Genomic DNA, 14,681 nt, shown 5'->3' on the forward strand with positions numbered 1-14,681 from the left:
TTCCTAGGCTCAAGTGATCCTCTTGCTTCATTCAGCCTCCCAAGTAGCTCGGTCTATAGGCACCCGCCATGACACCCAGTTAATTTTTCTATTTTTAGTAGAGAAGGGGTCTTGCTCTTGCCCAAGTTGATCTTGAACTCCTCACCTCAAGTGATCCACCTACCTCAGCCTCCCAGAGTGCTAGGATGACAGGTGTGAGCCACCACACCCAGCACATTTCAAGTCCTTAATGGCCCCATGTGCATGTCAGCTACCATACTGAGCTATACAGACACAGAGCTTTTCCATCACCACAGAACATTCTATTGGACAGAGGTTCTCTTGAGGATGCCTTAGAAAACTGTGTTAATGCTTTTTTAAAAGTATATAACTTATACATAGTCCATAGAACCAATATTTTATATTACAAATCTGTTCTTTTAATGTGTACACTTTTCTACTCCTTGAAGAATAATGTGTCAAAGTGTCCCTGTGCTGGTCAGTAATACTCAAAGCAGATTCAGTGGTTAACCTGACACGGCTGGTTTCACTAAGCCACTATCAGGTAGTCATACGGTACAAAAACTGAGTAGTCTCTCATTTCCTCAAAGTGAACTCACTGGAACTGTTAACCACGCTTTCCCTCTATAATGCGTATGTAAATGAATGAGGCCAATAAGCACATAGGCCTACTCATTGAACACTTTCTATGTGCCCACTATATGAAAATACTAAGTAAGAATTTTGAAAAATAAATTGTTACATGTCTTGGCATGAATAGACTTTCATCCAAATTTTAATTTTTTTGAAAAGAAATTATGTTCAGCATATTCTACTTATTAAGATTTAGACAAAGAAGTCGGAGTGGGGAAGGAAGAAGAGTAGGGGAAAGAGAAGAGGGAAAAGAAAAACCGTTATTGAGCACTAATTATGTTTCAGACACCATGCTAAGTACTTCACCAACACCCACTCAACCTTCACAACACTGTGAGTTATTGCCCTTCTTTTATAAGCAAGGCAGCAGCATTCACAAGAGCCAACCTTCTTTACGAGATCACACGGTCAGTCAGGCCTGAGCTAGGGCTTGAGTCCAAATCTGTTTAACTCCAGAGCCTGGCCCCAGAGCAAATGCTGCATGTTGCCTTTCCTGCACTTTAGACCAGTGATTTTCAACCCCTGTGCCTCGGCATACTGGTGATCTGTGAGAGGATCTCGGGGGGTGCTGCAAAAATTTTTAAAGATCATTAATTAAATTATTTTCAAAAGAAGTTCAAAGCACAGTAAGTACATTCTTTTTTTCACTCTTTTTTTTTTTTTTGATCAACATAAGTATGCCATGGAAGTTTAACTATAGGCTCAAGTGTGCTGTGGGATTTAAAAAAAAAAAAAAAGGTTGAAAAACACTGCTTTTTTTTCCACTTAAGCCCAAGAGCTGGAGGTTGCTATGAACTGTGACACCACAGCATTCTACCCAGGGTGACAAAGTAAGACTCGGTCTCTAAAAAAAAAAAAAGAAAGAAAGAAAAACACTGCTTTAGACAATTTGCAGAATCTTGGTCAAAACACAAGGGCTTCCAACTAATTCTCAGTTGATTAGAAAAGTCAGCTAGTTGTTCCTCCCGAGCGGTTCAATTCTCAGGGCTGCTTTATGTTACAGACTCCCTCATGCCTTGGATACCCTGCCACATATGCTGTTTACTCGGGTTGCCAGATTTAGAAAGAAAAAAGAAAAAGATATCCAGTTATATTTGAATTTCAGGTGAATAGCTAATAATTTGAGAGGATAAGCATGTCTTATGTGATATTTGCATTTTATCTGGAAGCCCTAATTGAAGATACCACTAGTTTCTAACACAGGGATCAGTTGTCATATCACTTGATTAAGTAAAAAACTTGAATGGGAGTGTGGTAAGTTAAAGACAGCCACAAATCCTTTGCATTAGAAGTTCAGTTTATTCCTCCACTTCTAAATCCAGGTTGGCCTTAGTGACTCGCTTGACAAACAGAATGTGACAAAGTGACATTCTGAGACTTCCAGGCTCATCACAGCAAGCCTAACAGCTGCCACCTGGGCTCTTTGAACAATCATTTTTTATTACGTGTTTATTTCATTTTAGAGACAGGGTCTTAGTCTGTCGCCCAGGCTGGAGTGCAGTGGTGCCATTATAGCTCACTTGAGCCTTAAACTCCTGACCTCAAGCAATCCTTCTACCTCTGCTTCCCAAAGTGCTGGGATTACAGATGGGAGCCACCACAACCAGCCCTGAATATTCTATTATTTCTAGTTGCTCTGAGCTGCTGTGTAATAAATCTAACTACCCTGAGACCACCACGCTAAAGAGGTACCCTGGTTGACAGTACCAGCAGAGCCAACCCAACCTGTCAAAATACCAGATATGCCAGCGCAGCCTTCATGGTGTCTCTAGACCAACCCATCCAACAGTTGAGTCACCACCAAGAAATTTCTTCTCCATGTAAAGTCAAGCGAGTCACATGATGGCTCAAGCCCTACCCAAATCCCTAACCCACAAAATCATGAGATATAATAAAATGTGGGGAGGGTTGTTTTTGTTTTATTTATTTATTTTATTTTAGAGACAGAGGCTCACTCTCTTGCCCAGGCTAGAGTGTTGTGGCATCAGCCTAGCTCACAGCAACTTCAAACTCAGGGGTTCAAGCAATCCTCCTTCCTCAGCCTATGGAGTAGTTGGGACTGCAGGTGCCTGACATAACATCTAACTATTTTCTTTTCTTTCTTTCTTTCTTCTTTTTTTTTTTTTTTTTTTAGAAGGGTCTCACTCTTTCTCAGGCTGGTCTCCAACTCCTGAGCTCAAGGGATCCTTCCACCTCAGCCTCCCAGAGAGCTAGGATTACAGGCATGAGCCACTGTACCCAACCTTGGTGGTTATTTTAATCCACTAAAGTTTTCTTATGGGGTGAGAAAAGACCACCAGACAAATAATCTTCAAAATGCCAATGAGGAGGCTTTATTTAGACCGGCCAGCTGGCTGGCTCCACAAGTCTCTGAGAGATCAGGGGAGAGCAGCCCCAACCAGAGTTAATGCACAGTTTTTATTGGTTGGGTGACGTAGCAAGCAAGCCGCAGGACTCCACAACCAGCACGTCCGGCACTTGTGGTTACTTGGTTAAGCAAAATAATAGCTAGATACAAAAACATTTTTAACATCAATGGGGTCAGCATGACCTTATCCTACCTGTGTGTGTACCATGAAATCAGCAAGGCCTTATCTTGTGTGTGTTCTTCCAGGCCTCATCGCATGTGTTCCCTGCTTAGCCTCCCCTCCCACCCCTGTTTCCTGGGGAAGGGGAATAGGGGAGCTGGGCCCCTGGCCCATCAGGCCACCATCTCAGTTTGGAGTACTTTGTAACACAGCTATAGATGACCAGAACAGAAGAAAACAAAACTATTTAATTATTCAGTATTTAATGATCAATTGTATAATAATCCATAGGAATAAGGCATTCTTCACATAGGAAATAGTCTCAGGTCAGACGCAGTAGCGCCCGCCTGTAATCCTAGCACTCTGGGAGGCCGAGGTGAGTGGATTGCCTGAGCTCAGGAGTTCGAGACAAGCCTAAGCAAGAGCAAGACCCCATCTCTACTAAAAATAGAAAAATTAGCCAGGTATTGTGGTGGGTGCCTGTAGTCCTAGCTACTTGGAACCCCAACTGAGGTTGCTATGAGCTATGACATCACAGCACTCTACTGATGGTGACTGAGACTCTGTCTCAAAAAAAAAAAAAAACAGAAATACAGTCTCACTGAAACCAATACCATGGTCATGCTTCATGGTAAAGCACAAAAGTTATATCCATTAATATCTTTAGAAATACAAGAATAATTACTGCTCACATTTTCTGAAATTTTAGGCGAATGTCAGTGAGCCGTAGGAACTCTAAACTCATTTATTCTTTTGGGTATCTGATTTCTCAAGGGATACAGCCTGACATCCTCTCAGCCCACCTTTTGCTCTAGCCACTGCTGAGCAACCTGCTTCCTGCAGATGTGACCTGACAACACTTGACTTCAGCTGTACCTCACCCCTTCAGCTCTTGAGCTGTGGGGATCTCTCTGACACTCTGACATCTATTAAAACAATGCAGGAAGCTGCCTGGCATCCACACACATACATGTAGGGCGTAAAGACGAGGCATGTGGTAGTGTAAGACCCGGTGCTCGTACGGGCCCATTCTTACTTTAAGGCTCTGCTGTCTCCATCTTAGTAATACTTTTTGAACAAGGATCTATAATTTCATTTTGCACTGAGCCTTACAAATCATGTAGCTTGTCCTGCATGTACCCATAGAAATAAGAGCCCTGAAGCTGAAACAGAATTTGGTGGGTAGACATCCCCTGTTCTGTCCCTTGAATGGACATTTCTGGGACACGGGGCACCACAGAAGACGCCATGACCACCTGGGACAGACATCTGTTTTGGCTTTTCCTCCTCCACTGTTTGACTTCCTCAACCTCACTCCTCTTGCCTGGTATCACTTCCCATAATGCATGCAACCTCTGGTAACCCCCTTTACTTTCTAGAGGGAAGCCAGACCGAAACTATTTTTTGAGTGCTTTCTGTACAGGAGTTCTAGATTCCAGGAGGTCAGAAGTAAACAAGATACATTTTCTGCCATCATAGTGTTTACATTTCAAGTGACAAAGGTACAGTAAATAACTGAACAAAGAAAACAAGGTCATTAAAGATGGTGGTAAATGCCACGAAAAACACAAACAAGGTGCTCTCAGAGCAGGAAGGGATGGAGTAAGGATATTGAATATGAGATCTGAGTAATGAGGAAGCAAACACATGCAAGGGCTGGGGGAAGAACGGTCCAGTGAGGGGGAGTAGCGAGTCCAAAGCATTGGGGTGAAAATGCACTTGGTGTGCTCTAGGGACAGGAAAGGAGACAGAGCAGTATCCCGGAGAACAAGGAGAAGGCAGGTGGCATAGGACGCTACTGGAGATGGGAAAAGATCAATCACACAGGGCCACGTTAGCAAGTTTATATTTTATTCTAACAGCTGTGGGAAACTATTAAAAGGTTTGTTAGTTAATTTGGTTTAAGAGAGAGTCTCTCTGAGTTGCCCAGGCTGGAGTGCAGTAGGTATTTACAAGCACCATCAAAACAACCTGAAAACATGGGCTCAAGCAATCCTCCCCCCTCAGCCTCCCAAGTAGCTGGACTATAGGTGCATGACACCACCTCTAGCCATTGCAAGGTTTTTAATAAGGGAGTGCATTTTGATTTGGGTTTTTAAAACATGACCCTCTAGATTGGAGAAGAGCCATTTGGAAAGCAATTGCTGGAGTCAGGGTGAGAGTTACTGGTGGCTCAAAGGAAAATGGCCGCGGGAAAGATAGAGAGAGGGAAAAATCATGTCAGGGCAGGTGCCTAAGGGGCCCTTGCCGCCAAGTCCAGGTCTGATCTTCTAGCCAAAGATGAACAAGCTTCTACCAGAGCAAAAATAATGTTGGCCCCTGCTCAGTGCAGAGGCTGTCACCACTGCCGTGTTCCCATCAAGGCAGAAGGGAGAGAGAAGAGCAAAGCTGAGGAAGGGAAAGAAGGGGAAGGAAGGTAGCAAATCCCCAACCACAGCATATTATCTGCCTTGGGCAATCCCCTGGCCAGCACCCAAGGCTGCAGGAACCAGGCTGACTGCAGCTCTGAATAGTTGCTGCAGCCTGCAGGCATCTTCCTCCCTGTCCCACATAAGCACCAGCCTTGCTCCACTCCTCCCTCTCCTCCCCCAACCTCATCCTCCACTCATTGCAGGAGAGGAGAGAGCAGGAAAAAGAGATTGCTTTATACCAGGGGTGTCCAACCGCTGGCCTATGGGGCCATATGCTGATTTCATAAGGACTTTTTTAGCATGGACCTTTTTTTTTTTGTTTTTTCGTTTTTTTGCTAATCAGCTTCCATTAGTGTTTCTGTGATTAATGTGTAGCCCAAGACAATGGACTTTTTTTGTTTTTTAACTAATCAGCTTTTGTTCGTGTTTGTGTATTTAATCTTTGACCCATGGCAACTCTTATTCTTCCTTTGTGCAGTGGAGAAAAAAAATGTTGGCTACTCCTGCTTCAGACAGTACAACTGTCAAAATCCGTAAAACAGAAATAAGAGATACAATGATTTGAAAAAGATTAATGTTATTTCCAGATAATCTGATTATACACTTAGAAAACCAAACTGGCTCAACTACAAACCTTCTAGAATTCCTAAGAAAATTCTTCTGATATATTCTTCAGATATATTCTTCAAATATAAAATATTCAGGAATCTGTAAATGTCCCATCCATTTAAGACATTACATTGTCTTATTGCAGTAAGTTAGGCAATATAACAGGAGAAATATACCCACATACAACAAAAATATTAAAAATGGTTGAAACAATCCTAGCAAGAAATGAGTAGGCTATATGAAACCAACCACAAAAAACAGCAAATTTGCAAAACTGTATAGATAAAATCATAATCAATGAAGAAATATTCCATGTCCCTAAAATAAAATTTATATATAGACTTAAGCCAAATCTAATTAAAAAGATTTTCTAATGTGCAGATACTTAGTAATGTTAACATAAACTGAAAGAATTAGCATTTGAGTATTATAAAGAAATGTTAGAAAGAAAAAGGCTATCAGGTATTGAAATATATTATAGAACTAAAATAATTAAGGTATTGATACAAAAATAGAATCTTTCAGGGAACTTCAAAATAAACCTTAAAACATATAAAAAAAAAAATCAGGCCTGGTGAGGTGGTTCATAGCTATAATCCTAGTACTTTGGGAGTCTAAGTTAGGAGGATCACTTGAGGCCAAAAGTTCAGGACCAGCCTGGTCAACATAGTGAAACCTTGTCTCTACAAAAATAGGAAAATAAAAGTTAAAAAAATTTCAATTTATAGGGCCGGGTACAGTGGCTCACGCCTGTAATCCCAGCACTTGGGAGGCAGAGGAGAGTGGATTGCCTGAGCTCACAGGTTAGAGACCAACCTGATTCAGAGCGAAACCTCATCTCTAAAAATAGCTGGGTATTGTGGCGGGTGCCTGTAGTCCCAGCTACCTGGGAAGCTGAGACAAGAGAATCTCTTAAACCCAAGAGTTTGAGGTTGGAGTGAGCTGTGACGCCCCAGCATTCTACCAAGGGTGAGTAAATGAGACTCTGTCTAAAAAAAAAAAAAAAAAGTTTTGATTTATGAATGATAAATTATATAACTGACGTGGGACAGAGGCTGAATTTCTTTTTTTTTTAATTTCAAATTAAAATCAGAATACAAATGATTAGGTAACAATGTTTGCGTTTGTCAGGTAAGGTCCCTGTTGTAGTTGTGTCTTGCAGGAGAAAGGATGGATTTCTAAACAAAAAAACCTATAGAAAAAAATGTCAAAAAAGACATTATATTTGATTTCATTGTTGACTTAGAAATTTAAGACTCTACATCAAAAAAATTTATAAACAAGGATTAAAAACAAATTTAAAACTATGAAAAATATTTTTAGTGTTTATGACATACATGAGATAAATACCATAATACAGAAAGGACTCTACCAAATCTGTAACAAGGAAACACCTACTCCAATTAAGCGGAGTCAATGGACTTGAATAGACAACAACACACACACACAAATTCTCCAATAAACATTTAAAAGTTTTATCATCACAAGTAATCAAATAATGCAACTTAATGCAAAAACGAGGTACAGTTTTTCATATGTCAAATTGGAAGATAATTTTATTAATAATAGATTAGCATTCATTGAATACCTATGATATATTACTTAAACTTCATAACAACCCTAGAAAGTAGTCAGTGCTGCTACACTCATTTAATAGCAGGGAAACCAAGGCACAGAGCTGCTCAGCAACTCTGCCCTGTTCACACAGGTAGGAAGCAGTTGAGTCAGGATTCATCCTAGACAGCCTGATTAGGAGCCAGATCTCATAGCTAACCCATTAGGCAAGAATCTCCTGGGAGTCTGTAGTGAAACAGGCCCTGTCCGACACTGCTCTGGTGGGATTAACAGTAATACCTCTTTGAAGAGCAATTTGACTTTAAGTATCAAGGTTCTTTAAAAGACTCACGGCTTTTCACAAGATGTCGCGGAAAGCGAAGAAGGAAGCTCCTGCCCCTCCCAAAGCGGAAGCCAAAGCAAAGGCATTGAAGGCCAAGAAGGCAGTGCCAAAAGGCATCCACAGCCACAAAAAAAAGAAGATCCGTACATCACCCACCTTCCGGCAGCCAAAGACTCTGAGACTGCGGAGGCAGCCCAAATGTCCTCAGAAGAGTGCCCCCGGGAGAAACAAGCTTGACCACTATGCCATCATCAAGTTCCCCCTGACCACTGAGTCTGCCATGAAGAAGATAGAAGACAACAACACACTTGTGTTCATTGTGGATGTCAAAGCCAACAAGCACCAGATCAAACAGGCTGTGAAGAAGCTTTATGACATTGGTGTGGCCAAGGTCAACACCCTGATCAGGCCTGATGGTGAGAAGAAGGCATATGTTCGACTGGCTCCTGATTATGATGCTTTGGATGTTGCCAACAAAATTGGGATCATCTAAATCAAGTCCAGCTGGCCAATTCTAAATATATAACTTTTCACCATAAAAATAAATAAATAAATAAAATAAAATAAATAAAAGACTCACGGTCTTCAATCTAATAACTCCACTTCTAAGATTCAATCTTAAAGATTTTAGCGATAGAAATAGGGAATCGTGTTAAGAATATGTATTATAGAATCATTTATAAAACTAGAAAATTACATGCAAACCTAAATGCCTGCTAACAGGAAAGCATTTAAGTAAATTATAGTACATTCATAAAATAAGTATGTTGGTTTTAAAAATATTTAATGGCATGGGGAAATGCATTAATATTTAATGTTAAATGAAAAAACAGAGATATGAAACACTGTATATATACTATTGTTGTGTAAATATTCTAAATACAGAGCAAAAAATCTTTTTTTTTTTTTAAGACAGAGTCTCACTCTGATGCCCTGAGTAGAGTGCTATGGTCTCACAGCTCACAGCAACCTCAAACTCCTAGGTTCAAGCAATCTTCTTGCCTCAGCCTTCTGAGTAGCTGAGACTACAGGCACCCACCACAATGCCCTGCTAATTTTTCTACTTTTAGTAGAGATGGTATCTCACTCTTACTCAGGCTGGTCTTGAACTCCTGAGCTTAAGCAATCCACCTGCCTCAGCCTCCCAGATTACTACGGTTTTAGGCCGGAGCCACCATGCCCAGCCTAGAGCAAAAAGTCTTGAAATACCTGAAGCTCTTCACAGTGACTGTTTCTGAGGGGTGGAATTAGAGGTAAACTTTATTTTCTCTTTATACTTTTTCTTTTTTTTTTGTTTGAGACAGTCTCAAGCTGTCACCCTGGGTAGAGAGCCGTAGCGTCACAGCTCACAGCAACCTCAAACTCTAAGCAATTCTCTTGCCTCAGCCTCCAAATAGCTGGGACTACAGGCACCTGCCACAACACTCAGCTATTTTGTTTGTTTTTGCAGTTGTCATTGTTGTTTTTAGCTGGCCTGGGCCGGGTGTATGTGGCCGGCGCCCTACCCACTGAGCACAGGGGCCACCTATACTCTTCTACATAACTTTTCCACAAAGAAATCCATAAAATGTATTTTATAATTTAAAAAAAAGCCAATGCACATTAGATTATTTGAAGAGAATTATTTGTTTTGAGTGACTTTTACTCCTTTGAGGAGATAAATCAAGACAGATAATCAATTAGAGAGATTAGAGACACTACCCAGATCTTATCCCCTCAAACCTAAGAGCAGTGGGTGTGGCCCTTGATCATTTCTGGCAAAGGCAGAGCTGCCATATGAAAAAGGGGCCACAACTCTGTCCTCCTGGAAATAGAAGAGAGGTCTGGAAACCCCCTGGACTACCCAAGCTACTAGCAAAGGCCATTCACAAACTTGGAGCCCTATTAGGAAAAGATGAAATGTATATCTGCTTTCCCTCTTAAAGTAATATCACTTAATAAGCACAGCCAGGTCTAAATAAGATATGTTCATATTCTTGAGTCCTTTTCATTTTTTAATTTTTAATTTTTTAATACATAATATTTGTACATATTTGTGAGGTACACGCAATATTTTGTTACATGCATAGAATACGTGATGATCAATTCTAGGTATTTAAGTTATCTACCACTTTGAGTATTTATCATTTCTATGTTTTGAGACAATTTCGGGTTCCTTCTTCCAGATATTTTGAATTATACAATACATGGTTGCTAATTATAGTCACCCTACCCTGCTATCAAACAGTAGAACTTATTTCTTCCATCTAAATGGATGTTTGTTCCCAATAACCAACCTCTCTTCCTCCACACCCACACACTCTTCTCAGCCTCTGGTATCTATTATTCTACCCTCCATCTCTTTGAGATAAACTTTTTTTAGTTCCCACATTTGAGTGAAAAGATGAGATGTTTGTCTTTTTGTGCGTGGCTTACATCACTTAACATAATGACCCCCAGTTCTATCCATCTTACTGCAAATGACATGATTTCATTCTTTTTTGTGGCTGAATAGTATTCTTTTGTGTATGTATAGCACATGCTCATTACCTATTCATCCGTTTATGAATACTTAAATTGATTCTGTACCTTTACTCTTGTGACTAGTGCTATAGTAAACATGGGGGTGCAGGTATCTTTTTAACATACTAATTTCTTTTCCTTTAGATAAATATCCAGGAGTGGGATTAGAAGACCTTATGGTAGTTCTATTCTCTATTTTTTGAGAAATCTCTATACTGGTGTAAGTGGCTAGTTTACATTCCCACCTACAGTGCATAAGAGTTTCCTTTTCTCTGCATCCTCACCAGCATCTGTTATTTTTTGTCTTTTTATTAGTAGCCAATCAGGTAAGATGGTACCTCATTGTAGTTTTGATTTGCATTTCCCTGATGATTAGTGATAAAGAGCATTTTTCATATACCTGTTGGCCCATTTGCATGTTTTCTTTTGAGAAATGTCTATTTATATCTTTTGCCCACCTTTTAATGGGATTCATTTTTTTTTTTTACTGTTGAGTTATTTGAGTCCCTTGTGTGTTTTAGATATTATTTTTACTACATTCTACTAGAGGAATTAAAGCCAGAAGACATAAACACAATTCCTAGTTTTTGACTTTGTGCCAATCATTTAATCCCTCTGAATCTTAATATTGTCACTTCTCAAGGAGAAATAATAAAAGTACATGGCCAATTAACTCAAATGTGTCCATTTGAAAATGAAAACACCCTCAAAAAACAAAAATGATTACCATAATTAGGCCTTTCTCCTTGCCTGGAAGGACTGTCAATGTCATCAAACGGGGTGTCCATTGTCAAAGGAAGGACAAAGGCAACATAGAACTACAGGTGTGCCGGACGCTGATTCTATTTCTTTAGACAGCAATCCTCTGAAGTCCTGACTGCCTACCTCCCTGCTCCCTAGGCCCTCAGGAATGGGAGGGGGATATGAACTCCATTATTGAGATACCGCTTGGCCACCTCTTCCCACTCTCGAAATCTACTTCCTTCATGTGACCTAATAGACTTTTAATGTAAACAAACATTGCATTTTAACCTCATAGGGCTATATTTGCTCTGTTAGTCATATATTTGTCTGATCGGGGTGAATAACAATCTGTGAATATCCAAAGCCTCACCCCCCAAAATGTTGTTGTGCACTTTTTCTTTTCTTTAGTTAATAAATGTTAAGAGAAACACTAATAATTACACCCACAACTATGTATGATTTTTAACCAAATGCTTTTGCTTCATCAGCTCTGGGTTTGGCAAACAAGAGAAGCTCTGGCCTGCAGTGAGACAAGAATTCTTAAAGTACTCTAAAGATCTTCTCCTAGCTAACTCAGTTGGCCTCAAAGTTAATCCACAAACTAGGAAACTTTTATAACCTAAGACATGAAGGGTATATGCCTAAGATTTTAGAGAGCTATGATCTGAGCAGAGTTCTGGTCAACCTCTGCAGAGTCTCTGGACCTCAATTTCTCCAACTGTGTGAGAGCTAGATGACCCCTAAGATAATTTCTACCTGAATTGAATAGTCCATTACCATAACCGTCAAGGTCCACCCCTAAGATAATTTCTAGCTGAATTGAATAGTCCATTACCAAAGATAATTTCTAGCTGAATTGAATAGTCCATTACCACAATCGTCAAGGTCCACTCAGTTCTTGGCCTAAATTCCCACACCGAGTCAGCCTTTCTTCCTAAACCAAGTACAATTAAAATTCAAAGTTTCTCCACTTCTCCCTGAGCACCTTTGGGGAGCAGTTCTGTCCTTAGAACTCAGAGGGGTCCCTTTCCTGAGACCTGCTCTTTAGAAGGAACTTGAGCTTTTTACTGCCTTTCCTTAAACACAAATCAAGGAGTCTGCAGGGCCAAGGGCTGTGCCTAACAGGAGCCAGCCCCACATCCAGGTATTAGCTCAGACTTCCATAAACAGAGAGAGAGAGAGAGAGACTGGGTAGCTTAAACAACAGAATGCATTTCCACAGTTCTAGAAGTCCAAGAGCATAGTGCCACCATGGTTAGTTTCTGGTGAGGGCCTCTTCCTGGCTTGCAAGGTCTCCTTCTCACTGTGTACTCATATGGCCTTTCCTCTGGAGGGGCAGGAGGGAAAGAGACAGAAGACAGAACACACGCAAGAGCATGAGCACAGGCACTGGCTGGCGTCTCTTCTTATGAGAACACCAAGCCTGCTGGGTCAGCTCCATCCTTATGACTTCACTTAAGCTTAATAGGGTCATTAGAGGCCCCATCTCCAAATACAGCCACATTGGGAATTTGGGGGGAACAAAAAGATTTAGTCCGTAATTCTCCCCCTTTAGAAAAAATTCTGAACTCATTCACATTCTAAGACTCTGGAAATTTTTGCCCCAAGAGCCCAGGCCAGCTTCCAGAACGCCTGCTGTACCCTTCCCTGGAGATTGCCAGGTGGCACACTGCACCGGTAGTATATGTGTGGGGTAGGAGCTGGGGCATGGACCCTGGACACTGGGGCTGGGGGTAGGAAGAAGCTGGAGGCCAGGGCCTGGGGCCCAGCGGCTGGCTGCTGGTTCCCTCTGGACTGCCAACCTTTGGCATGGGACTCTAAGAATTCTGTTTGAACCTGAACTTCTAGGTTTCTATGAAGATGTATTTGTCAAGATAGGAGCACAGAAAATGAAAATGCTTTATTTAACAGTTGTTTAGCTGGGTGTATAACTTTTAAGTGTTAAATGTGGTAGTTGGGCTTCATTTATATTCTCTCCAGTGCCCTATAAGAAAGGAGAAAAAGCTGGGTGCCTGTAGCTCAATGGCTAGGGAGCTGGCCACCTGCTCCAGGGGTGGTGGGTCCGAATCTGGCCAGGCCTGCTAAACAAACAAACAACAATAGCCAGGTGTTGTGGCAGTCGCCTGTAGTCCCAGCTACCTGGGAGGCTGAGGCAAGAGAATCGCTTGAGCCCAAGAGTTTGAGGTTGCTGTGAGCTATGACACCACAGCACTCTACCGAGGGTGACAAAGTAAGACCCTGTCTCAATAAAAAAAAAAAAAAAAGAAAGAAAGAAAACAAAAAGGGGGGAAAAAACATTTTTTATCTGAAGAATGTGGACCTTTTCAAATTATCAGGCCCAAAAAGTCATTTATAATGTGTCAGGAGTCATGTCTCACACTTTCTCCTTAAGCTAAATAATTACCTCTTGAAACCACTTACTACAGGGCCCCAGACTAACTGATGTCAAGTATGCACAAAGTGATAAACACTGAACACCATAACTCAGACCTTATAGTGCAACAATGTATAGCCAATCACCAGTCAATGTCATTCCTATTAACCAATGAGAATTGCTCATGAACAACCTTTGTAATCACCCCCTCTCCTGATTCATCCTTTTTCTTTAAAAACCTGAGCCTCACCTTTGTTCTCCAGAGCACTTTCCTGTGTTTCCTGGACAACTGCTTTCAGACTTGGCCCAAATAAACTCTCTGTAATTTTGCCTCAGCTTCTTTCTTTAGGTCAACACTACAAATGTGAGGAACACACCAGGTGACAGGTTGTTCCAATTCCCTCTGGATTCCTTTTCAACTTCATCTTTGATGAATTAGCCAGTGTTAACCAGGCAAATAGGTTAAGGAAAATAATATTTACCTGATTCTACTTGAGATCAGGTTCCTAGTCTATTACTATATATCCCATAAGGAGTCCTGTGTCACGATTTCTGTGTAAAACTATTACCTAAATATTTAATCCAGGCTTGCTGTGTGCCAATTACTATTCTAAACACATCCAGGTGTTAATTTATTTGATCCTTCTTGCAACTTGTGAAATAATATGACTATCCCCATTTTATAGATGAGGAAACAGAAACAGGGAGATATTAGGTAACATTTCCAATATTATTCACCTACTAAGTGGCAGTGCTGGGATTCAATGGTAAGCCACTACCCTTAAAATCCTGCCCTTAACCATTACGTTATTGCATCCTCAAATTAGCACTAATGTTTACCGGCCCCTCCCTTTATACCAGAACTGATTCTATTGATAATACCATGATATCACTATTATTATTATTCCATTTTATTATTATTCCAATTTGAGGTGGGGAAACTGCACTTTCAGAACGAAAGTTAAGAGATCCATTCAGGCTCG

At 40.8% G+C, this 14,681-nt stretch overlaps 1 protein-coding gene across 1 annotated transcript; it reads left to right on the plus strand.

Moving 5' to 3' along the window:
- Positions 1-8,100: 8,100 nt before the first annotated feature.
- LOC128585358 (60S ribosomal protein L23a-like) lies at positions 8,101-8,571 on the plus strand. Its single transcript, XM_053590357.1, has one exon. It carries the CDS (start codon positions 8,101-8,103, stop codon positions 8,569-8,571), a length of 471 nt encoding a protein of 156 aa, XP_053446332.1.
- Positions 8,572-14,681: the final 6,110 nt, after the last annotated feature.

This window comes from Nycticebus coucang, chromosome 1, assembly GCF_027406575.1.
Source record: "Nycticebus coucang isolate mNycCou1 chromosome 1, mNycCou1.pri, whole genome shotgun sequence".
NCBI classification, from domain to species: domain Eukaryota; kingdom Metazoa; phylum Chordata; class Mammalia; order Primates; family Lorisidae; genus Nycticebus; species Nycticebus coucang.

Excerpts from the sequence above, each read along its gene's own strand:
- LOC128585358 (XM_053590357.1), top strand. The coding sequence starts at position 8,101 with ATGTCGCGGAAAGCGAAGAAGGAAGCTCCTGCCCCTCCCAAAGCGGAA.